The sequence below is a fragment of the Barbus barbus genome (genome assembly GCF_936440315.1).
Source record: "Barbus barbus genome assembly, chromosome: 35".
Lineage (NCBI taxonomy): Eukaryota > Metazoa > Chordata > Actinopteri > Cypriniformes > Cyprinidae > Barbus > Barbus barbus.
The window spans coordinates 13,147,747-13,173,903 of record NC_136763.1 but is presented as its reverse complement, the minus strand read 5'-3'; the positions used below and the strand labels follow the sequence as shown (position 1 = coordinate 13,173,903).

The 26,157-nt window shown below is 40.6% G+C and overlaps 1 protein-coding gene across 6 annotated transcripts in view; it reads left to right on the top strand.

Annotated features, from left to right (window-relative positions):
- LOC306854964 (neurofascin-like) overlaps positions 1–26,157 on the top strand; it is a 68,566-nt gene that overhangs the window by 23,373 nt on the left and 19,036 nt on the right. For 3 of the 6 annotated variants that reach the window (XM_079393303.1, XM_079393304.1, XM_079393307.1), the window contains 21 exons: positions 862–1,052; positions 1,566–1,688; positions 3,287–3,457; positions 3,792–3,839; positions 5,708–5,819; positions 6,665–6,849; positions 6,943–7,074; positions 7,180–7,323; positions 7,405–7,516; positions 8,058–8,224; positions 8,348–8,495; positions 8,919–9,049; positions 9,377–9,418; positions 9,557–9,658; positions 10,037–10,234; positions 10,328–10,398; positions 10,487–10,709; positions 10,809–10,924; positions 11,012–11,222; positions 11,350–11,469; positions 12,398–12,571. In XM_079393303.1, coding sequence (XP_079249429.1) covers positions 862–1,052; positions 1,566–1,688; positions 3,287–3,457; positions 3,792–3,839; positions 5,708–5,819; positions 6,665–6,849; positions 6,943–7,074; positions 7,180–7,323; positions 7,405–7,516; positions 8,058–8,224; positions 8,348–8,495; positions 8,919–9,049; positions 9,377–9,418; positions 9,557–9,658; positions 10,037–10,234; positions 10,328–10,398; positions 10,487–10,709; positions 10,809–10,924; positions 11,012–11,222; positions 11,350–11,469; positions 12,398–12,571 — 2,921 coding nt within the window. Of the gene's footprint in view, positions 1–861; positions 1,053–1,565; positions 1,689–3,286; positions 3,458–3,791; positions 3,840–5,707; positions 5,820–6,664; positions 6,850–6,942; positions 7,075–7,179; positions 7,324–7,404; positions 7,517–8,057; positions 8,225–8,347; positions 8,496–8,918; positions 9,050–9,376; positions 9,419–9,556; positions 9,659–10,036; positions 10,235–10,327; positions 10,399–10,486; positions 10,710–10,808; positions 10,925–11,011; positions 11,223–11,349; positions 11,470–12,397; positions 12,602–20,879; positions 21,117–26,157 lie in introns of all 6 variants that reach the window. The other 3 variants (XM_079393308.1, XM_079393306.1, XM_079393305.1) reach the window with 3 other exon arrangements.

Sequence of the window (26,157 nt, the reverse complement as noted above, 5' to 3'; positions counted from 1 at the left end):
TTCCTCTTCTGTCGCGGTCTAATTAAACCTGGCATCCATTAGTCTCGGCATGACAAAGACCAGCACATTTTTGTGAGAGTGACACCCAATGCCCCAACCTGACAGTAGCACTGCCAGCTTTGTCCACCCTCCCTCCCTCTTGTACCCTTCTCATGCCATCAGATATGCAGGGGCGCTCACTCAGGCTCTGGTCCCTTGTTCTTGTTTGTGAAAAGCAGGCCTGACCAGCTCAACACAGTGTGGCCATTCAGAGTGCCTGTTTTTGTTTGGTGGTCTGTTGGGCTTTACAAAACCTTCCACTCAGGCCGGTCCGCAAAACCCATTGTGGTATAATAATACGCTTAGTTTAGTGTTCACGCTCACAGAATATTCAGTAGGTTAGTAGATGACACCCGGTCATCTCCAAGCATGCAATCCTACAAGTTTTTGGTCGCAACCAGACAGACGTAGCGACAGATCTTTTCTTTAAATTCTGACATGCATCCAAATTAAGTGGATTATTGGAAAAAAAAAATCAGGATGAGGACTTGGTTATTAAAGAGAAAGGACAGGCTTATTAGCACAAAATGTTTGGAGAAGTCGACCACACGTCATTTCAATGGAAGATCGAAAGTCAACACGCTTTTAAAAAAAAATATTTGTATACACTGATGAATTGTTCAAAATCAGATCAGTAACATGCATTTAGAAAATAGATTTCATTGATTTCCATCTCATGCCATCTTTGGGTTGGTATTCATGTCTTTTTTGTTATCAGTTTGATGTGTGTGTAAATCCGCTTATTAAAAAGCTCCAACAATGGACCTATTACATAAACAGCATCAAGTTGGCTCATGTCCTATTTGTAACTGGTCTGTGCAGGTTTCAGTGGCGGAGGAATGGGAAGTTCTTTAACGTAGGGAAGGACCCGCGGGTGACCATGCGGAGTCGTTCCGGAACACTGGAGATCAGAAGCAGCGGGAAACCGGAAGATTATGAAGGAGAGTACCAGTGCTTCGCCTCCAATGACTTTGGCACAGCGATTTCCAACAAAATCCTACTGCGAGTGTCAAGTGAGGGCTGGTTTACTAAAATGTCAAAGCACAACATACACCCAACATGCTAATTGTCTGTAAAGAAATAGTTTACCCAAAATGTAAATTCTTTCATCATTCACTCAACATCATGTTATGTTACTCATATGTTATGTTACCCATATAACTTTCGTTCTTCTGTGGAGATATGATTTTATCATTAAAACAGGCAAAAGTATCATAAAAGAAGTTCACGTGACTTACACTACCGAATATTTCAAGACTTCTGAAGTCATACGATATTAGGTTTTTTAGTGCCACATAAAAATCAATAGTGCACCAAATAAGTTGTTGTCCATATAACCTGCACTATATTTCAAGTCTTCGGAACAGACCGATAATCTTCGTCTCAGCCTTAGCTCTCATATTTATGTGACCCATCCCTTTGAAAGTAACATAACACATGACAAAAAAGCATTATAAAACAACATGATTTCTCATAGATTGAATTGTTATATTCCCTAATCTGGTAAACTTGTCCCCATTGCTCAGAGTCTCCGCTGTGGCCGAAGGAGGTTCTGGAACCGGTGGGTGTGCGTGAGGGGGAATCACTCGTCCTGCCCTGCAACCCTCCTCCTGGTCTCCCTCCTCCTGAAACCTTCTGGATGGACAGCTGTGAGTGTTGCTCATCACTTCCTGCGATTGATTGCATCTCATAACCTTATAACCCTCCTCACCCTCTTTTACCTCTCCCCTCTCACTTCCCCTTACTTTCTGTCTCTCTCTCTGTCATGCAGTCTGTGTCCTCTGCACAGCAGTGTCCGTTACTGCATTAGTGCTGAGCTAGTGCATGCATGCGAATCTGCCCTACCTGACAAAAAGCTGAGAGCAGAAACAAGCACAGCACTGAGACATTTCTAAAGAGCCGGAATCACGCAGCATAGACACGCTACAAAGCACTGATCAAACATCTTGACTCTGTTTGTCATCAGTACAGTCACAAACAGCTCTTTTGTAATGTGTCAGTGATTGTGAGAAGGCTTAAATATACAGTATGGATCTTAAAGGTGAAGTGATTTCTAGCTTGAATTCCCACTACTTTTATAATATGTACACATTTCGATGAAGAACACATTTGAACTTACTTGAACACTCCCTTCCATGTTCATTGGTCAGAAATGGACATTGTTGTATGAAAATTAATATTTTATAGTTTTATAAATCATAAAATAGACATAAAAAGCAATGATTATGAATGTCATAATTTTTACTTTTTATCATATTTTCATTATTTTGCCACATTTTGGACTTATTGTTTTGACTAGTGACTTTTTATCTAAGAATTTTGCCTTCCATAAATGTTAGGCAACAGACAATTTTACACTGTAGTTATTATATAAGCCATGTTAAGAGAAAAAGCCAATTAATAATTTCTAAGCCAGCTAATAAGTTCACTTTTAATAAATGTTTGGCAACAAAGAAAGAAAAGTTTTGATAGCACCACAGCGTTTACACTATGAACTTATGCACTACACTACTTATTTTATAGTGTAGTTTGCATATTAAACTGGGTTAAGAGAAATAATTTAATAAGCTTTTAAACCAATTCACTTTTAATAAAGTTTTGTAATAATGAACCAGTATTAATTAGTTGATAATTATTTGGCATATATTATGACCAATAACCAATAAAGTATGATTAAAATGATTAAAATTCTATACTATTTTGTCTAAATATATAAAAAATAAAACACTAAGAATTGCTTAACATGCTACAACATTGTAAAAATGGATATTCATTCTTTGGATTTGCTAAAGTTTACATTTAACAATGCAATTAAATCATTAGTACTTTTTTCAAATATTAATTATTAGAGAAATAATTAAAATATGGGAAATGAGCATGCACAGGTACTCTAAATATACATTTTCAACTGATACAATACATTTAAAAGTCTCAAATATTTCTAATCGCATCCCTATATTGCAAAGACAACTCGCTTCACCTTTCATATACTTCTTACTGCTTTGCACACAACGTAATATCCATTACTAGAATGTAATTTATTAAATCTCATTGTTGATTAGTGCAGAACATCTCATCTTCATCTCACACTCATCTTCACCGCTCCTTCCCTTGAGTGACACATTTACTGATCATGTGATGTTTCAGGCCAGAAGATGATAATCATCATTTCTTCTGCTGCCTGTTGGCTATTGCATGTCAGATTAAGTTGAACAAATGAGTCTGGATTCTCTTTTTTTCTTCACAGCCATTATGCCCATAATACAGGACAAGAGGGTGTCAATGGGCTTGAATGGTGACTTGTTCTTCTCCAATGTTCTGGCTAAAGATGCCAACACTGACTACAGCTGCAATGCTCGCTTCGAGTTCACACACACCATTCAACAAAAGAACCCATACACCCTTAAAGTGCAAACAAGTGAGTGGTGATTTCTTCAGGATCACTTGTTATCTTTAAAGTGATGTAACTGATATGTTGCTGTGCTGCTGCCCAAGGTATATGTGAATATTGTGGTCCATCTAGTGGTGAGGAGGTAGTATTGCTAGGGACATTTATTTGTGATAGTTGTCTTTTTGCACTTTAATTTGGAAACTCTTCATTGATTACTATCACAGTTTCAGTAAGAGGCTTGAAGGCTTGACTGTCCATCTTCCATTTTCACCCAGTATTGTTTTGTTCTTCCCAGTTGTAATTGAGTGTATTTGATTTTTTTCTGTTTTGGGATGTTAATTAAACTGCCATTTATTCACAGAGGAACCGTATAATGACACGTTTCTCAACTCCACTGATCTGTATGGTGGTGAGTTCCACACACAGCTAGCCTTTTATCTGTACGCTTCTGTAAAACCACTAACTGGATTAGCGCTGCCGTTTCTAACCACATACAGCAGAGGAAATGTAGAGATAGTTTGTCTGTTATATAATATACATTGTAAAGAAAAATATTCCACATAGTATTTATAGACTGTAAAACGTACCACTTAATGCTTTGGTTACTTACATTGATTTTTAATTCTAAGCAGTTTTGGGGTCTGCAAAAAAAAATTATATCATGGTTTGAAGAAACAGTATTCAAATTTCGATTGTAATTGCTTTAATTATCCTAATCACATTGCTCATTATGGAAATATGGAAATGGTAGTAAGGAGATTAGGCAAGAGGCAAGAGGTGCTCATTAATATTTCAACAACTTTAATCCAATGATAACCATGTGCAAATCTTCACATATGTATCCACGGATATGGTCTAAGGGTGGAACTGAGTGTATGAAGAAAATAGGTAAATTTCAAACCTTGTCACAAACAAGCTTGGGTCATATATATGATGTTTCCTTGAATGTTCCAAAAAACAGCAGTTGTATTAATTAATTTATTTAAAGAGAGAGGCAGAGTGATTGGGGGGTTTAATATGACCCAGGCATGTTATTGATGGCTTTCTGAGATTCACCCAAATATCCATATGACAGTATTGTCTGGATCAGGGTTCGCTGACAAGCTTCTGAGGTAGCACTGACAGGGAACTGGCACTGCTGTCACCACAGACACACGTGACCGTGGCGTGAAACATGTGTTCCTGGCAGCTTCATAGTCTAATCTCCCAGACGTTGTCCTCCCACTTAATGTCTCCAACAAAGGCTGTTGTCACTCCCTCTCCTAGAGCACTGCTCGAGATGCTAATAGCTGAGAGCTAATCTTACTGCTAGATATACATTACAATAGGGACTAATACTGCCATGCTCATCAAGTCTTCCTCAGAGAGAAGATTGTCTGTGTCTTCATATAACCAGGATTTTTTTGTCTAACCATCTGTCTGTCATTACAGTTATGATTCTTATGTTATTTATGCATTTATGTATCTATGCAAAGATTTCAATTTATTTTACATAACCATTCAAAAAGTTTGAAGTCACTAATATTTTTTAAAGAACTAATGTTTTTATTCATTAGGGTGCATCAAATGTGAGACTAAAGACATTTATTAAGTTAGGGTTTGGTGTTACGAAGTATTTCTATTTCAAATGAATGTTATTCTTTTGAATTTTGTATTCATCAAGAATCCTGAAAAAAAAAATAGTTGATCATGATTTTAGTCAAACAACTGTTTTAACATTGAGAATAATAAGAAATGTTTATTGAGCACCAAATCAGTATTTTAGAATGATTTCTGAAGAATCATGTGGCACTGAAGACTGGAGAATGAATCTTTGACATCACTGGAATAAATAAAAAATTGTAATATATAAAAATAGAAACGGTTATTTGAAATTCTAATATTATTTCTAAACTGGTTATGTGTAACATGTAACCAGTGTTTTTAAGCCTTACCACTGCTAACGTGCCTTTTTTGTTTGTTTGTTTGTTTGTTAAATATTACAAATGAAGTATTTCCTTTGGAGATAAAATCAGCTAATTCTGACTTTGTCTCTTACATTTACGAATGTACGTATATTGTGTGTGTGTGTGTGTATATATATATATATATATATATATATATATATATATATATATATATATATATATATATATATATATATATATATATATATATATATATATATATATATATAGAGAGAGAGAGAATTTGCAAGCTGAATATAACAATAATCCTCAAACCAGTTTCTCTGTCTGTGCATGTTAACAATTTTCTCTTTTTTTTTTTTTTTCACAGCACGTAATGTACCAGAAACCCAGCCTACCTTTCTGTCTCCAAAGGGCTTGTCCAGCTCCAAGATAGTGCTCCGAGGTGAACAGCTTCTTCTGGAGTGTATAGCAGCTGGAGTGTAAGTGTTAATTAGTGCTATTTATATAATGCTATAGTACTTATTAGTATATAATTAGCTTTTATTTGTATATTTTTTATATTTTCTTTCATTTTGACTTAGTTGTACGTTTTAGTACTTTAAATTTGTGCTTTTTCTATTTTATTAGTTTTTTTAACATTTCTTTTTAGCTTTATTTTTCAGTTTTAGTCATTTTAGTGCTTCAAATTTGTTTCAATTACTGAAAATTATTTTTAATAGTTTTAGTTAAAATGTTTGTTTGACTGCATTTGAAATGCAGTCACTAATTGCATCCCTTAAAACTCATGTTTGGTAATAAAAATGACATATTTAATGTCTTTTTCCCCATGAAAATAATTTCTTCATGTAATGGCTTGAATGTAACTTTACACCCTTACCTCATTTAGTATACACAGACTCATGAATATGCTGACTAGTCCTCCACTCAATCGCACAAGCTCAGACCTGCTCCACTTTCACTCAGTTAACTGATAATAATAATACAATAATATTATGAAAAGCATCACCCGGCACATTGACAGGATTGGTTAAATGTTTATGATGGTTGGAAATTGGGCAATTTCAAACCACGTTTTGCCTTTTAGTACGCCACACTTTTAAGGAGAAAATGCTCAGGATTGGTGTTAATTGATATATTTGCACATGGTAATCCTAATTTTCACCACAGGGGGTCTTTAACAATATCAACACTGGGAAATACAGCATATTCAGTTACCAAAATCTCAGTATACATCAGTTTAAGTATTAGTTATTAGATTGCTCAATTACAATTAAGTGTTGTTCTGTTCTTTTTTGATGTTCTGATGTATTTTTAATTTTTCCAGCCCATCTCCTAACATTAACTGGGTTAAAAAAGGGGCAGAACTCCCATCCAAAAAAGTCAAGATTGAGAATTTTGGTAAAACTTTACGCCTCCTCAATGTGTCTGAGGAGGACTCTGGTGACTATGTCTGCATGGCCAGCAACAAAATGGGCAGCATTCGCCATTCTGTTGAAGTCCAGGTCAAAGGTGAGCCATAAAGTAAAGACATTTGCTGGATCTTGTTCATGAGATATATGCTGTTTCTTTTTCATTTTAAGATTTCTTTATTGCCCTGTACAGCTGCTCCCTATTGGCTAGATAAGCCCACCAATCTGGTGCTTGCCCCTGATGAGAATGGACGATTAGTGTGTCGTGCCAGAGGGAACCCTAAACCCACTATTCAATGGCTGGTTAATGGGGAACCTATTGAAAGTGAGTACTGAAAGCGAGAACTGTTGCTTTTCTGACTTTAACAGTCTTAATCATAACGCAAAGGAGTTATGCATCTATTTTTTTCTGCTCTTTGTGTTACTTCAGGTTCATTTCCGAACCCAAACCGGCAAGTTCTTGTTGATATAATCCTGTTCCATTCAGTCCAGATAGGCAGCAGTGCTGTTTACCAATGTAACGCCTCCAATGAACATGGTTATCTATTGGCCAATGCGTTTGTCAACATCCTGGGTAAGAAGCGATGTCAATCATTTAAAAAAAAGTTCAGAGAGGTCAGAAGATTGTGACATATTAATGTTGTTTTCTTCTTAGACATGGCACCACGGATGCTAGGTCCAAAGAACCAGCTGATCAAAGTCATTGAAAACAACAGGACCTTCCTTGACTGCCCTTTCTTTGGCTCACCATTCCCTTTACTGCGCTGGTGAGCTTACGTTCCATTGTTTGAAAAGATAAAAGATAAGATAAATGTTCAAAAATTTGGGGTCTGTAAGATTTTTTTTAAATGTTTTGAAATAAGTCTCTTATGCTATGCTTACCAAGACTGCATTTATTTAATAAAATTACCTAGTAATACCTAGTAATATTATGAACAATTATTACAGTTTTAAATAGCTGTTTTTCATTTGAACATATTTTAAAATGTATTTCATTGCTGTGAAGGCAAAGCTACATTTTCAGCATCACTCCAGTCTTCAGTGTCACATGATTCTTCAGAAATCATTCTAATATGCTAAATTTGCTGCTCAAGAAACTTTTTTTATTATTATTATCAGTGCTGAAAACAGATTTGCTGCTTTATATTTTTGTGGAACTGTGACATTTTTCATTGTCTTCATTGTCACTTGTGATTAATTTAATGCATCTTTACTGCACAATATTACTTTCTTTTAAAAAATCATACTGATCAAAAATTTTTGTGTATTAGAATAAAAATGACATGAGTATTGTATATGTGTGTTCAGGTTTAAGAATGGCCTTGGTAGTGGTCTGGATGGTGGTCACTACAAGTTGTACCACAACGGTACTTTGGAGATTAAACAAGCCCGGCCAGAAGACCAAGGCACCTACACTTGTGTTGCCAGTAACATTCTAGGCAAGATGGAGAATCAGGTGCGCCTGGAGGTTAAAGGTGAGACCAGAAACATTAATCACTAAATCTCTCTTGTTTTTTTGTATCTTTTGAGAAGAACACATTACATTTATTGTTCATGAATGCCTTCATTTACTCTGTGTGTGTTGTGCTTCATTTCAGAGCCCACAAGAATAGTGCGGGCACCTGAACATGTCACTCAGGCCAAAGGAACCACGGTTCGATTTGATTGTCGACTTAAACATGATCCTTCCCTTTCTGCTACGGTCACATGGCTAAAAGATGACAAGCCTCTAAGCTTTGGCTGGATGTAATGTCATATAACAATACCTACACAATATAATCATAATTAGATGCACTATTTTTTACTGTTATATACCAAATTTACTTTCAGCATTACTACTTCCGAGTTCAACTTCTGAATAAGTTCAAATTTATGCATTATCTTTTTTTTTTTTTTTTTAAACAAGTGTCTTACAGTAATATTTATCGTCAACATGAAAACAATCTGATGCCTAATATTTTGGGGAAACTAAGATTTTTTTTCAGAATTCCTTGATGAATAGAAAGTTCAAAAGAACAGTGTTTATTTTTTAATAACAATCAAAAAGTCTTTACTGTCACTGTCAATTGAATGCACCCTTGCTAAATAAAAGTATATATTTCTTTCAAAAAAGCTTTTTTAATGGTAGTGTATGTCCTGTACTTGACGTCTAATTCCTGTATGTTTTAGTGGTCGGTTCAGAAAGGATGATGAGACCTTGACTATTCACAATGTCAATCCAGAAGATGCAGGAACCTACACATGCACTGCCAAAACAGAGATAGATGAGGACTCTGCCTCAGCTCGCCTTACAGTTACAGGTACACACACATTCATATAGCCTATAATACATCGTCCTCCTTTATGCACCTTTCTCATGTTGCTAATGGCTAGTAACATTTCATATTAGAAATTAAGTAGGTATGGACACGTGGGACAGTCACATGTCATATCCAGAGGATAATAAATTGCCTTTTGCACTTTTATAACTTATAGATCTGTCACTCTTAACAGCACTTACCACAGCTTAATAGTTTGCTTGAATATTGCTACTGTTGTGCTTCCTTTTTAGCTATACTGCTTTTCTCTGATTATATTTATCTACTAATGGCCACACTAACCATTGACCTCTCACCTTTACCTCATAGAGGATGACCTCTCATCTGCCTCAAATCATAGTGCCTCTGCAGGTAACGCATCCAGGACAGTTATTTCTAATGTCCAAATAAAGCCTCTAACAAGCAATCTCTGCTTTTAATTCTTACTCTAACATTTTGTGAATAATTGTATAAGTTAACATGGTTAATTAGTATATTGTTCTCTTCTAGGTCGACCCGACCCCCCACAGGATCTTGAACTCTCGGACCCTTCAGCACGTAGTGTTAGACTCACCTGGGTGCCTGGGAATGAAAACAACAGTCCTGTTACGCGTAAGTTTAGAGTCTTATGTCTTTAAAGGCCAAAGTTCAGTGAATGAACTTTGTCTTCACTACTTTGTCGATGCTCTTTTGCGTCTATAAAAAAAGCATCCAGTTGTCACATCTTACATCAACCGGTGTAATAACGTTATCCTTAAAAGAAATGTCAGTAAGTCTTTTTGGTGAATAGAATCAAATTAATTGAATGATTTGATTTTTTTTTTTGATTGACTCCCAGCCATTTTACCTGAAGATAATTTTATCTTCAATATCATGTACCTTTGAGTTTCCTTCTCTGTGTAGGTTTATTGACCAACATCAGGAATTAATGCTTTTAAACTTTATTTTAAAGAGACTTTTTTCCCATTGTGTCTTCTTGCATTACTACAGAGTTCCTTGTCCAGTTTGAAGAGGACAGGTGGGAGCCGGGGAAGTGGCAGAACCTGTCTATATTTGATGGTAACCTAAACTCCGTTAACCTGCAACTGTCACCCTTTGTCAACTACCAGTTCAGAGTGATTGCAATCAATGCTGTGGGCCAGAGTCAACCCAGCCTTCCCTCTGCACGCTATCAGACCAGCGGAGCCTGTAAGAGATCAGCAATATATATAAGCCCTGACAGAAATGTGTTGGAGAGTGTTCTTAGACAGTCATTTAGTAACATATAATGATGTGTTTCAGCTCCTGATGTTGTGCCGAGTGGCCTTAAAGGCTGGGGAAGCAAGAAGAACAACATGGAGATAACATGGCAGGTAAAATGAATCATGTTTATTGAAATACCTAAAAAAAAAAAAAACAGACTGATGTGACAGTGAGCTAATCTATCTGTACATTTCAAAGGCACTTAAGAACACAGAAAGGAATGGGCCAAACCTGCGATACGTGGTCTCATGGAGAAGGAAGGACACTGAGGAACAGTGGAATAACATAACCACAACCAGAACAAAGCACATTATTCATAATACAGACACCTATGTCCCGTATGAGATCAAAATACAGGCCATCAATGACTTTGGACACAGCCCTGAGTCAAACATAGTCATTGGTTACTCTGGGGAAGACAGTGAGTACTAACATTGCATATTTAATGACACTTTTATAGTCTTTTCTGTTTTTTTCTGGTCTTTTATACTTATACAGTTTTTTTTTTTTCCCCCATCAGAACCATCCATTGCACCAGCAGAACTCAGGGTGTTGAAGATCAACAGCACCAAAGTAAACGTTCACTGGGTGCCTGTGGATCCCAGCACTGTGAACGGAGAGTTTAAAGAGTACAAGGTGAGTGACAAAACATCTGCCTGACACAAAAACATTTTACTTATTTGCTACCATTGCTAATTCAGTATTCATATATCATATTATCAGTTGTACTACTGGCGGGAGGCCAGCCTCATTAAGGGCCTGAAAGTGAACAAGACAAAGTTGCATAAAGGCTTCTTCACCACGGCAGAACAGCCCTCTGGCATCCTGACAGAGCTTTTTCCATATAGCAAATACAAGATGTACATGGTGGTGGCTAATAGAGAATATGAGGGACCACAAAGCAACACTGTGGAGTTCTACACCAAGGAGGGAGGTAGGATTCACCATACTGTGCTTTAGTGGTGTAGCTACAATGCTACAATTAGCTACAATGAGATGTCAAATATGTGACGTTTGTATCCAAAATCAGAATATGAACAGCTTTCATAATCCTTTCATAGAGCCAGGGGCTCCAAAGTACTTTAGGATTCTGAGGCACACAGACGTGGTTCACCTGAAGTGGGACAAGCCCCTAGAGCCGAACGGTGTCCTGATAGGATACACACTTCAATACCACACAGGTGAGCTCACCATACACAAAGAGAAACCTCCAAAATGAGTCTGTAAACATATAGAAACTTCAAGTCCTCGTGTGAAGTTCGTATTTACGAATCACTGAATCATTTAAATCACTTTGATCGGAGCAAGATACATTTTTTACAAATTTTTTTTACTGCTTTTTCAAAAAATAAGGAATGTGCATCAGGTGTGTTTTTGCTTTATTTTTATTCAGTTTATAAAAATACAGTGCTATCATTTTGTTATACCTGCAACTTGGCTTGTTTTATCGTAAATTTAAAAAAATCATACATTTTGACATTTACCATCAATGCAGATGCTGCATCCAACTTTTCTGACTGAAACGGCCACAACTTTTCCACAAATATAGTAATTACGAGTTCCAAGCACATAAATGACTGAGAAAAGTTGTATTTACGAGTGGAAAACTCATAATTCTAGATCATGCACATGTTGTTTATGCTCATTTGAAACATGGCAGAAACACAGATCTATAATATAGATTATATTATGTTATGTATGGATGTCTGTATCTCTATTTACTGTTGCAATCGGAGAGAGGAAAGCAAGTCTATAGTGAATGCTTCAAAGTTAATCACTCAACTTTAATGTTTTATCTTATATACTGGAAAAATGCAATGTATAAATATTGATAGGAAGTGTTATGATTCCATTTTAAATGCTTGACACTTTGTAATAACATATGCCTGACTTGGAGTTACGAGTTTACCAGATGCACTTGAAAACAACAAAAATCAAGTTTTCCACTCATAATTATGACTTTGTTCATGTGCAATCAACTCACAAATGCAATCTTTCCAGCATGACTTGAATTTTGCACAGTGCAAGCACTGCTGAAATACCAAATGTTCTTCATGAAGTGTAAAAATCTAGCACACTATTCATTCCGTTCTGCTTGTGCGATTCCAGTGAACGGGACACAGGTGGGAGAGAGGAAGGTCCAGAGTTTTCCACCCAACGTGACGGAGTACACCATGAATCTGCCTAACCGCTTCACACGGTTCAAGTTCTACCTTGCAGCTCGCACACAGGTCGGAGCAGGAGAAGTGTACGCCATGGAGTCACCACATTTCACTAATGAAGGTCAGCAAGCGAGTCGTCTTACTCTGTTATGTAAGCTATTAGTGAATCTGAGAGCAGAATCATTGGAAGTTCCTGTCTGTGCTCCACCCTGTCGTTCTCTTTCTTTCTAATAATACTTTTCTGTCTCCTTCACACTGTTGTTTCTCGATGCTTTGTGGTAACTCAGTCTGTTTCTCTCGTAACTGCTTGATTTCTTCTTTGTCTTCTTTGACTTGCTCTCACCTGTCTCCCCTCTTCTCCTCCTGTCTTTCCTGTGGTGTTGACTGAAGGCACCCCAGATACTGACTCTACAGTTGTAGGTAATGGGGGAATGGACTGCCTGCCAGACTGCCTGCCTGTGTAACTCTTGCCCTGCTCTGTCTCTGCTTCAGCCTCTGTCTGTCTTTCTCTCAAATTCTGCCTGTCTGCTTTTTAAATAGTGCAGCTGAGTACTTAGTCAATGTCACTCAAGATTCCTACACTGGAAAAAAAAAAAAGGTGCAGAAACAATTTTGACTTAGAAAGTTCTAAGGTCAATTTTAAAATTGTAAACATTTTGAAGCACACTGACTGAAACGGTACTTCTTGTATAATGTACTCAATATTTTTGTTTACAATTTCGAACACTGTAGCCAAACACACAAAAAACACATACTGTACTCATTTAAACTGTGTGTGTGTGTGTGTGCGTGCGTTTGTTTAATTAAAGGTGAAATGGATAGTTTAACCAAAAGTCATGGTATTTATTTTTTTTTTTTTTATTGGCCCAACTGGAATTTTAAAATACTACAACTTGTTTTCAGAAGTTTAATGAATTATATTTAATTGAAAACAATTAGTTTATTTTATATTTATTATAATTGATTTAATAATTTATTAAATAATTATTTTGTATCTGTAATAATTCAGTAAATAATGGCAAAATTTTGGTCAAAAGTTGTATACATGTATACATTTGCTTCTCAAGTCAATTTATAATTTTTATTATTATTTTACTGGAAAAAATACTGAGGGGAGTATCTGAAAGATGTTTAAATTTGAATTTTAAATTTTTTGGTTCCCTTTAGGAATTACACACTTCACCTTTAACTCTCTATTTTCCTTGATGAAAAACATTGCTCAGCTGCACTGTCACTAAAAATGCCTGTCCCTATCCATCTCTTTGTCGGCCTGCTGTCATCCATGTTGCTGTGTGCTTTCAGGGATGGGCTCTTTTGTGAAGTCACTGAATCTGCTCTCAGTGTAGATGATTAGAGTTTTACCTCTTTAAGATGCTGGTAAGATGCTATTGTGCCTGAAGCGCAACACAAATAAGATAAAGTCGTGTGGCTCTGATGTTATTTGTGATTTATTGATTGACACCTAATCCCTGATGGCACCTTGCTACTTTACCCTTTGCCCTGAATCCCTTCCTACCACATGCCTTGTTTGGCATATCCTAGCATGCTCCTATCATCATTTTAGTTTAAAATCTAGCCAGGAGCCAGACTGAACCACTTGTTATTAGAGTTCAGAAAACGGAGACCTCTAGTGGTAATGCTTGATACAGTTGTTTGTGTTAAAGGGATAGTTCACCCAAAAATGAAAATTCTGTCATTAATTACTCACCCTCATGTCATTCCAAACCCATAAGACTTCTTCGGAACACGAATTAAGATATTTTTGATGGAATCTGAGAGCTCTCAGACTCACCCGTAGACATCAAGGGTCCTTACATGATCAAGGTCCAGAAAAGTACCAAGATGATCGACAAAGTAGTCCATGTGACATCAGTCTGTCAACTGTAATTTTACGAAGCCACGAGAATACTTTTTGCACAAAGAAAACAAAAATAAATGATTTTCTCTTGTGGACACATGTTCACGACAATACGTGACGCACATGTGCTTGCGTCATGTACTGTCGTGAACGCGCGTCCACAAGAGAAACCGTAGAGACGAAAATGTTGAATAAAATCGTTATTTTTGTTTTCTTTGCTCAAAAAGTATTCTCGTGGATTCGTAAAATTACAGTTGACAGACTGATGTCACATGGACTACGTTGTCGATCATCTTGGTACTTTTCTGGACCTTGATCGTGTAAGGACCCTTGCTGTCTATGGGAGGGTCTGAGAGCTCTCAGATTCTATCAGAAATATCTTAATTTGTGTTCTGAAGATGAACGGAGGTCTTATGGGTTTGGAACAACACAAGGGTGAGTAATTAATGACAGAATTTTCATTTTTGGGTGAACTATTCCTTTAAGGGGAAGGGAAGTTAATGTTCAGATGATAGAAGAAAAAATCAAATACTGTATCGACATTTGTGAAGAGAATGCTGTTATGGAAGCGAATCACTATGGCAAGCAATTTATGTTGTTGATACCAATTTCTCAAAAACGGTTATAATTTTGTATTGGAGGATAGCAGTTATATCATTATCTCATTGAATATTGAATTGTGCATTACCTGTTTTAGATTTAGAAGTTGCAATAGTCAGAGAGGAGTAGTCTGTGTGTTCCCTATCGAAAGCGAACTCCCGTTGCGTCGTCATTTTTTTATTTTCGACTGCTAATGGAGAAACTCCTGTTTATTCTGTTACTGAAGCCTGAATTGTTAACGTTTGTGTAGCTGCACAAACCAATGGCGCTCGAGCCCGCCAGAAGGTCGGTTACAGCAGTCGGCCCAGCGCGCCATTTCATCAGAGTCTTCTTCAGCGACAAGACCATCTCTTCGCTGCCTCTGCAATTAAGAAGCCGAAGCAGAAGTACAGCCTGCAGCTCGCGCCGTAGAAAAAGCCCCCGGCAGCGGAAGAAGTGAGAAGCCTTCCACTGTGGCTATCCGGCTGGTAAGAGCAATTACTGTGCAATTCTCTGCTACATGAGTCTTTCACCTGTCTGGACAGCCCCCATGCAGAGACTGTATGCTCATTGAGACAGAATGCTCTCACAGAGGGCATGAGTCTCGCTCTTCTCCACTCGCGAATCACATAAAAAAAAAAACAGTCCCGTTCTCCCGTTGCTCCTCTCTCAGCGAGCTTGGAGAAAGGAACGGTGCAGTCACGGAGCTGAACAACCGGGTTTGATTGATCCCATGCCGGCAAGAGCCCGCGTGCTTATTCTCCCCCAACACCTTTATCCACCGGTGTGTGCTTTACAAGTGAAATTAGCGCCCCTCTTCGAGCGGCTCAATTTCTCTAGACGGATCAGAGTAAGAATGCTGTCACCAATATCAGATCGCTGACAGCTTTGCATTTGTGTGTGCGTCGCTGAGGCTGCGCTCACGGAGACAGGGCGCTTTCACAGAAAAAGCGTGAGCTTGTCCCTGCATCGCTCACGGATCCCTTTCTTCAATGAAGATGGCCCCACAACTCTCGCGCGTACCTCGGAGAAAAAAAATGGCAAACTTGTGAGTTTTGAGCGATCAGGCATGAGTGATTTATGTCGGTACAGTTCCCTCGTGTTTCACTCTTACCGCAGCACTTTGATCTGCCAGTATATTTTATACATGAGGATCAGCACCCCTCGCTTCATCGAGCAGCTCTGTTCTTCTAGTCGGATCGGAGTAAGGGCTGTCACTAGTTATTTCACATCGCTGACAGCCTTGGATTTGAGTGCTCCACTCGCCTGGGTGACCCCCACACTGAGGCTGCGCTCACTGAGACAGATCGCGAGTGTGTACGTCTCGCGCCGGCATAGCTCCCGCGCAACGCACACTCCCCTGAGCGCTTTGATCCACCAGTGTGTTTTACACGTGAGGATTAACCCCCTTGTTGCATGAGTGGTTTTATCCTTAAAGGTGGATGCGCACAGCACTTTGATCTGCTGGTTTGTTTACACGTGAGGATCATCAACACCCCTCATTTTTGAGAGGTTTGATCTTTTGGATTAAAAGAGAATACTGACGGCTTCAGATTAGACGCATCTACACCACGCCCACTCTGACGCTGCGCACACGGAGGCTGGCTGCTCACACTGAGAGAGCACTGAGTCTAGCGAAGCAAACTTTTGAGGGGAAAGGATAAGTTCTCGCTGAGGCCGGAACTTCATCGAAGTTTCACGCTCGCTCTCTTCACACTGTGAATGCCAGTTCCCCGCCCCGTGCCGTGAACTGCCATTAGTACGAAAGTACCCGCTTGCTGCCTGGCTTTTGGCTTGGAAAGCCATCCCCGGCGTGTCAAACTGGATTCTAAAAAATCCATGGAACGAGGTTACTCGCTCCAGTTTGCCTGCAGGTCACCTCGCTTCAGAGGTATTATTCACACTTCGGTACCGGACAACACATGTTCTTCGGTCCGGAGTACATGCACTGCTTGCAAAGGTGCCGTGGGAACGGTCCCCTTAGTGAACAGAGAGTCGGGCTTTTACAGCCGATACTTCCTTGTTCCCAAGAAAAACGACGGCAGACCAGTTCTCGATCTCAGACGTCTGAATCGGGCTCTCATGTGACGGACGTTCAGAATGTTAACTTTGAAACAGATCCTCACGCAAATTCAGCCCGAGGACTGGTTTCTGTCCGTGGACCTGAAAGACGCTTACTTTCATATCCGAATAATCCCCCGTCACAGACCGTTTTTGAGATTTGCTTTCGAGGGAGTGGCCTATCAATATATGGTCCTTCCATTGGACTGTCTCTGGCCCACGCACTTTTAAGAAGTGCGTAGACGCGGCTCTTTCCCCTCTGAGACAGATGGGAATCCGCATACTGAACTACCTCGATGACTGGCTAATGCTAGCTGACTCAGAACGGCAATTAATCGCTCACAGGTCGTTGTTGCTCAACCACCTAGAGGCTGTTTTTTACCTAGCTTGGATAACACAGGAATGCTCCCTGACTATCCAACGAGCGGCAGCGTCTTTCAAGCTGGGGGCTTTGCGTCCCCTCAAAGCATTTCAGAGTCATGACTCTCAAAACCACTCTGCTTTTGGCCATAGCGTCCGTCAAGCGAATAGGTGACTTGCAAGCCCTGTTTGTCAGTGCTTCCTGTCTTGAGTTTTGACGCAATGACTGTAGTCGTTCTTCGGCCGTGCAGCGGCTATGTACCGAAGGTGCTCTCAACTCCGTTTAGAGCCGAGGTTATCTCCCTTCTAGCCCTCCCCGTTGTGGATGGTAAACAGGGACCTAACTTGTTGTGCCCAGTCCACCAGAGGAATGGTCTCCTCCTGGGCCTGATCCAGTGGAATCTCTATTGGGGAGATTTGCCTGGCCACCGGCTGGTCGTTGCCGTCTACCTTTATCAGATTCTACAGTTTGGAAGTCCCTGCCCTGCAGGCACGGGTGCTATCTGCTTAGTGCTACTTTCTCCATTCGGGCGGGTAAGGCTTATGACAAGCAGACTCCAGATACTTCTCGGGTCTCTTTATAGCTTGGACTCACGAGGCCCACTCTGAGCGTGCCTGAGCTGAGCTTGCGGAGCAGGCCTAGTTCTGCTTATAGCACAGCGTTCCTGGATGAGTTCCCCATTAGCAGTCGTCAATAAAAAATTGACGCAACGGGAGTTCCCTTTCGATAGGGAACGCTCCAGTTACTCACGTAACCTCAGTTCCCTGAAGTAAAAAGTAAAGTCATGACGTATTGTCAAGTATGGTGACCCATACTCGAAATTGGTGCTCTGCGTTTAACCCATCCAAGTGCACACACACACAGCAGTGAGTAGTGAACAAATGCACACACACACACACACACACCGTGAACACACACCCGGAGCAGTGGGCAGCCATGCTGCGGCGCCCGGGGAGCAATTGGGGGTTCGGTGCCTTGCTCAAGGGCACCTCAGTCGTGGTATTGAGGGTGGAGAGAGCGCTGTACATTCACTCCCCCCACCTACAATCCCTGCCGGCCGGGGACTCGAACCCGCAACCTTTCGATTACGAGTCCGACTCTCTAACCATTAGGCCACGACTTCCCCAAGGGAACGAGATAAGGGAACGAGCGTTGCGTAACTGGCCTTGCTATAACTGCACGCGAATCGATGGCTGTCGCTTCAGTCGTTGATTCTGATGAAATGGCACGCTGGGTCGACTCCTGTAGCAGTCTGCTCCGCCCCTTCTGGCAGGCTCGAGTGCCATTGGTTTGTGCAGCTACACAAACGTTAACAATTCAGGCTTCAGTAACAGAGTAAACAGGAGTTTCCCCATTAGCAGTCGACAATAAAAAATTACGACACAACGCTCGTTCCCTTATCTCAGGGAACCGAGGTCACGCGAGTAACCGGAGCGTTATTTGTGTAAATTACTACTTTTCCGTCACCTCTTTCAAAGTGGATGCAAATGATGCAAAATTATGATTAATACCCCCAGAATGTTAAATCTATCAGTATTTTCATAGTTAATTAATGCTGTTAACATGCAAGAGTAAGCTTTACAAAAGTGGCAGAAGTTTTTTGTTTTCAATCATGAAAATTATGCTGTGCAAAGCTTACAACAAAAAACAGCCTGTGTTGAGGGGAAATTCATTTTTTATGCTAATGTATGGATGAGCTGCTTATGGAACAGTACTAATGGAGTGATGTTTGGCTGTTAATCCATCCATGACAAAAATGACATAATAGTAAGGTAGTGTATTAGTAAAGTAATTATGAGCTGTTTTCTAATGTGTCTCCAGTAACTCCTTCAAACTTTGTGTAGCTTGTACATATGCAGGTCAAATGCCAAGCATGAAAGTTAGTATTAGATAAGGCAAAGCTGCAAATAGTAAGTATTGTGCTGCTTAATTATTAAAAAAAGAGTGAATCAACTGGCCATTATTCACAAACTGTTGCTTTGGCAATGCACGCCTCTGCTTCTGCTTGTGCTACCTTCATTTCTCTTTTGTCAAAGCCTTTTTTTTTTTTTTTTACATTTTATGTCAGATGGAGACATAAAGGTAAGAGTGCACTAAATTATGGCTGATTGGCTGTGTTGAAAAAGACTCGCATCCATTAGCATGTCTTGGTCTGGCAAAGCGAGTCACCAAGCGCTCCGGGTCTCTGACACACTCTGTCTGACTTCCCTTTGCCAGCATATTTATGGATTGCTCTCACTTTTTAGTTTTGCCTCTCAAGTTGAGTTTGGAAACTGCTTATATAGTTTTTGTTATGGAGTCAGTTAATGGTACTCAAAGCAGTGTTGTTTCCAAGGTAAAAAGCAAGCAAAGATGTACAATTATATATTTCATTATGAATCTCTATCTTGGATAATGATTCTATCCACTGTGTGTTCTAATGGATTTCCACACATTTTATCTTTTTGTATTGACAGCTCTGCAAATTTTGTTTGTTAAATCCCATTAGATATGATTTACTAGTTGTTTCAAAATGTCAGCAAGATCTGAGAATATTGTAGCATTTTGCACAGCTTTAGCACAGTGGTTTGTAGTGACCCTGTTTTTCCCCTTGGTGGTGCACAACAATCAATTTTTAGAGAACCTCTATGCAACCTTTTCAATGGGATGACGTGCCAACATTCATGTTTATAAATATCACAAAGTTGTGATGATGAATATTTCAAAAGATATTTGTGAAGTAATACAAGCTAAACAAACAATGCAAGCATTACAAAATATTTGTATCCTAAAAATGCAAATAATGTTCAAGGCATGACATACAACCATGGTATTTAGATGTCTGTCATGACTCATGACCCAGGAAATTGAATTCTTATAAATGCATATTCTATATACACTACCAGTGAAAGGTCTTGGTATGATTTTTGTTTTTTACATTTTTTGAAAAGTCTCTTATGCTTGCAAAGGCTACGATTATTTTAGCCAAGTACAGTAAAAACAGTAAAATAGTGAAATGTTATTACAATTTAAAATATCTGTTTTCTTTTTTTATTAAAATATTTAAAATTATATCGAATTAAAATATAGAATTATTGCCAAAATCATACTAATATGCTGATTTGGTACTTACTATTATAAATCTTAACATATAGATGTTGTTACTGTCAATTTAATTGAATTTAATGCATCCATGCTTAATGCATAAAAGCTTTAAAAATAAATCTTACTCTTTGAATCTTTGACTGGTAGTGTGTATTTTTATATATATATACACACACACACACGTGTGTGTGTATATATGTGTATATATATATACATGCATACTGTACATATATACAAACACACACAAATACAAGACTACAAAAGCAAAGAAAAGTTGTTTTCATATTGTTAATTCGCAGTGTGTAGATTACAGTAGTATTCCATTTGGAACATAGCCGCTCTTTCACTGAATACGTTTTGGAAAAAGGGAACTGTGGGAATTCCATTTAATTAACCCATTCTTTTTCTGTTTTCTCGCTTCTCTTTGTCTCTCTTGTGCTTAACCCTGGAACCTCCACCTAAACTTCTCTGTGTTCTTCCTCTCAGCCGTTAACTTTACGGATGCCTTGATGTTCGAAACTCCTCCACCTCCCCTGTCCACTGACCCAATCCCAACAATACTTACCCCAGAACCACCCACACCAACCCCTACAACTGCTGCTCCGCCCAAACCTACTACCACTACTACTACTACTACTACTACTACAACTACTACCACAGCTTCCACCACGGTTCTTCCTGTTCGGCCCATGTCTCCTAAAACAGTGGATTGGAAAATGCTGGGTATCTGATAGTGATGCAGTGTGCATTGGAAACGCCCACAGTATAGATTAATTCAATCAAATCAGTGTGTCCTCTTGTTTAGATGACATTTATTATGTATGACTGACTCGGTTAGTGGACCATTTAGGACAGGGCATGACTGATGTTCTCCCTGTTCCCTCATGGACACACAACACTCAGATTATGCAGAATGAGTATTGACATTTGCTTTACAAATAGTCTTGTTGCATTAGAAAATTAAATGCATGCTCTGTAAACTATGAGATATTTAGAAGAACAAGTTAGAAACGAAATCAGTAATATTGCTAACATTTTCTAGTTTTAAAGGCCCCATGAAAGTTTTCTTTCTTGTTGACGTATTTAAAGTGACAGTATTTATAGGTGGGACATACAGTGCTGTGAAAAGGTTTTTGCCCCCTTCCTTTTTTTTTTTTTGCATATTTGTCACACTTAAAAGATTCAAATCATCAAACAAATTTTAATATTACACAAAGATAACCCGAGTAAATACAAAATGCAGTTTTGAAATGACTTCATTTATTAAGGGAAAAAAGGTGTCCAAACCTGCCTGGCACTACGTTAAAAAGTAATTGCTCCCTAAATCTAATAACTGGTTGTGCTACCCTTTGCAGCAACAACTGCAATCAAGCTTTTGCGATTTTTGCGAGTCTTTCGCATCGCTGTAGAGGAATTTTGGCCCACTCTTCTTTGCAGAATTGTTTTAATTCAGCCACGTTGGAGGGTTTTTGTGTCATGATACGTGCAGTGAAATGAAGCGAGAACTCAAGTGCAGGGAAATGGTGGTTTAATTATAAAAGAAACAAAAACACAACATAAATTCCCCCGAGGGGAAAAACAGGCAGACTAAGCAATACAACGATCAGGATCTAGAAACACACAGGACTTACTGCACATCACATTAGACAACGTGGCCGAACAGGACTGCAAACACCAGGATCATTTAAAGGAGACAAACAAGGAGGAACCAGGTGTACACACTGAGACAATTAGGGAATAACAAGGAGGGCGGGGTCAAACAATCAACCGGGGAACACATGGAACAATCACAACACAACCCCATGTGCTCAGACAAGACAGTGACATCTGGTGGCCAACCAGGGCACACCCACAGGATACGTGACACTACCCCCCAACAAAGGAGCAGCTCCCAGATGCTCCATCTGCAACACTAAGACGACACAAAAACATGAAAAATGAAAATACAAAATGTCAAGAAGGGAGGTGGGCAAGAGACGGATCAGGGGGAGGGATGGTGGGCCAGGCCCGTGCAGAGGCAGGGGGCCCGCAGACCAAGGCAGAGCAGGAGACCAGAACAGATCCGGAGGGACGGACCAGGGGGTTTCCGGCCCAACAGGAACCCCAGCGCACGGCCAGGGTGGGGCCGGAGGGACAAGCCAGGCAGTGAGTTTACGAACGGCCTCTGTGGCCGTGACAGGGCAGACAGTCAGTTCAGAAACGGCCTCTGTGGCCGTGACAGGGCAGACAGTGAGCTCAGGAACGGCCTCTGGCAGGGTAGGGAGCTCGAGTGGAGCCTGCAGGGCGAGAAGTTCGGGTAGAGCCGGCAAGGCGAGGAGCTCGTGTGGCGCCGGCAGGGCAAGGCGCTCGGGTGGCGCCGGCAGGGCAAGGAGTCTGGGTGGCGCCGGCAGGGCAAGGCGCTTGGGTGGCGCCGGCAGGCCGAGGAGTCTGGGTGGCGCCGGCAGGGCGAGGAGCTTGGGTGGCGCCGGCAGGGCGAGGAGCTTGGGTGGCGCCGGCAGGGCGAGGAGCTTGGGTGGCTCTGGCACGACCTCCTGGCCAGCAGTGAGCTCCTGGGTAGCCTCCTGGCCTTGTGGGACGGAGAAGGCCTTCCTCCGCCTCTTCCTCCGTCTCCGGGAGCGGGGCGCCGCTGCGGCATCTTCGGCCACCACTAGGGGATTGAGAGCGGGCACCGCCGCCTCGGGAGCGCTGTGAGCGGGCACCGCCGCCTCGGGAGCGCTGTGAGCGGGCACGGCCGCCTCGGGAGCGCTGTGAGCGGGCACGGCCGCCTCGGGAGCGCTGTGAGCGGGCACGGCCGCCTCGGGAGCGCTGTGAGCGGGCACGGCCGCCTCGGGAGCGCTGTGAGCGGGCACCGCCGCCTCGGGAGCGCTGTGAGCGGGCACCGCCGCCTCGGGAGCGCTGTGAGTGGGCACCGCCGCTTGGAGATGCGCCAAAAACTCCACAAACTCCCCAAAAGTCAAGTGGCCCAGCCCCCTCATCCACTCCTCATCGAGTGGCTCCTCCAGGGCCAGGTTAAAAAAGTCCTTGAGAGCCGCATCGTTGTAGCCCAAACCCTCTGCTGCCTCACAGAACGTCAGGGCAAATCTCCTCACGTCAGTGCCCCTCTGACGGAGGGATCGCAGCGTCCTGACCTGGAGGATCCGTGAGTAGCGAGGGTTCCTCACGTTAGCGGCTGGAGGATGGTGTGGATCCATTCCCCGCTGAGTTCTCAGTGTCGGCCACGTTCTGTCATGATACGTGCAGTGAAATGAAGCGAGAACTCAAGTGCAGGGAAATGGTGGTTTAATTATAAAAGAAACAAAAACACAACATAAATTCCCCCGAGGGGAAAAACAGGCAGACTAAGCAATACAACGATCAGGATCTAGAAACACACAGGACTTACTGCACATCACATTAGACAACGTGGCCGAACAGGACTGCAAACACCAGGATCATTTAAAGGAGACAAACAAGGAGGAACCAGGTGTACACACTGAGACAATTAGGGAATAACAAGGAGGGCGGGGTCAAACAATCAACCGGGGAACACATGGAACAATCACAACACAACCCCATGTGCTCAGACAAGACAGTGACATCTGGTGGCCAACCAGGGCACACCCACAGGATACGTGACATTTTGAGCATGAATGGAATGTTTAAGGTCATGCCACAGCATCTCAATCGGACTTTGATTTGGCCACTCCAAAACCTTGATTTTGTTTTTCTTGAGCCATTCAGAGGTGGACTTGCTGGTGTGTTTGGGATCATTGTCCTGCTGCATAACCCAAGTGCGCTTGAGCTTGAGGTCACAAACTGATGGACGGACATTCTCCTTCAAGATTTTCTGATAGAGTGCATAATTCATGGTTCCATCAATTATGGCAAGTCGTCCAGGTGCTGAAGCTGCAAAGCAGCCCCAGACTATCACACTACCACCACCATGTTTGGCTGTTGATATGATGGTCTTTATGAAATGCTGTGTTGGTTTTACGCCAGATTAAACGGGACACACACCTTCCAAAAAGATCAACTTTTGTCACATCAGTCCACAGAATATTTGCCCAAAAGTCTTGGGGATAATCAAGATGTTTTTTTGGCAAATTTGAGACAAGCCTTTGTGTTGGTCCGCGATGGCTTTTGCCTTGGAACTCTCCCATGGATGCCATTTTTACCCAGTCTCTCTCTTATTGTTGAATCATAAACACTGACCTTAATTGAGGCAAGTGAGGCCTTCCATTCTTTAGATGTTGTTCTGGGTTCTTTTATGACCTCCTGGATGAGTCATCATTGCGCTCTTGGAGTAATTTTGGTAGGCCAGCCACTCCTGGGAAGGTTCACCACCGTTCCAAGTTTTCTCCATTTTTGGATAATGGCTCTGACCTTGGTCCGCTGGAGTCCCAAAGGCTTAGAAATGGCTTTATAACCCTTTCCAGACTGATACATGTCAGCTATTTTGCTTCTCATCTGTTCTTGAATAACTTTAGATTGTGGCATGATGTGTTGCTCTTTAAGCATGCTTCACTTTGTCAGACAGTTTCCATTTAAGTGATTTCTTGATTCAACAGGTCTGGCAGTAATCGGACCTGGGTGTGGCTAGTTAAATTTAACTCAGATTTCTAAAATAATGTGGTTAATCACAGTTCTTTCATGATTTAACAGGAGGGTGCAATTAATTTTTCATGTAGGCCCAGGTAGGTTTGGACAGCTTTTTTTCCCTTAATAAATAAAATCAAAATTTAAAAACTGCATTTTGTATTTACTTGTATTATCTTTGAGTAATATTAAAATTAGTTTGAGGATCAGAATCTTTTAAGTGTGACAAATACAGTGGGGGAAAAAGTTATTTGATTCCTGCTGATTTTTGGGCCTGTACATGTGCTTTCTTGAGCAGGGGGACCATGCGGGCGCTACAGGATTTCAGTCCTTCACTGCGTAGTGTGTTACCAATTGTTTTCTTGGTGACTATGGTCCCAGCTGCCTTGAGATCATTGACAGTTATTTTGCATTTCTTCGATTTGCGAAAATCACTCCAACTGTCGTCACCTTCTCACCAAGCTGCTTGGCGATGGTCTTGTAGCCCATTCCAGTCTTGTGTAGGTCTTCTTATCCCAATCTTATCCCTGACATTCTTGGAAAGCTCTTTGGTCTTGGCCATGGTGGAGAGTTTGGAATCGGATTGATTGCTTCTGTGAACAGGTGTCTTTTATACAGGTAACAAGATGAGATTAGGAGCACTCCCTTTAAGAGAGTGCTCCTAATCTCAGCTCCTTACCTGTATAAAAGACACCTAGGAGCCAGAAATCTTGCTGATTGATAGGGGATCTAATACTTATTGGACTCATTAAAATGCGTTTTTCTGGATTTTTTTGTTTTTCTGTCTCTCACTGTTCAAATAAACCTACCATTAAAATTATAGACTGTATGTTTCCCACTGACAAAGAAATGATCAAAGTCAGCAGGGGATCAAATTATTTTTTTTATTTTTTTCCACTGTATGCCAAAAACAAAAAAAACAGGAATGGGGCAAAAACCTTTTCATGGCACTGTAGCACTGTAATGTTTTTAATAGCTAATAATCTGAAACTAATATCTGCTGTGAACCATGTAACTATGATGTACTACTTACTATTGCTAGCAGTTGGTATAGAGGCCCCAATATACTCTTTCTAGAGTGGTGTTTAGATGAATATTCAAATATATGCTGCGTGCTATAATCTCAATAATATAACTTTATTTATAAAAGTGTTTACCAGTTAGCGCAAACTTTTCCAGAAAGTTCACT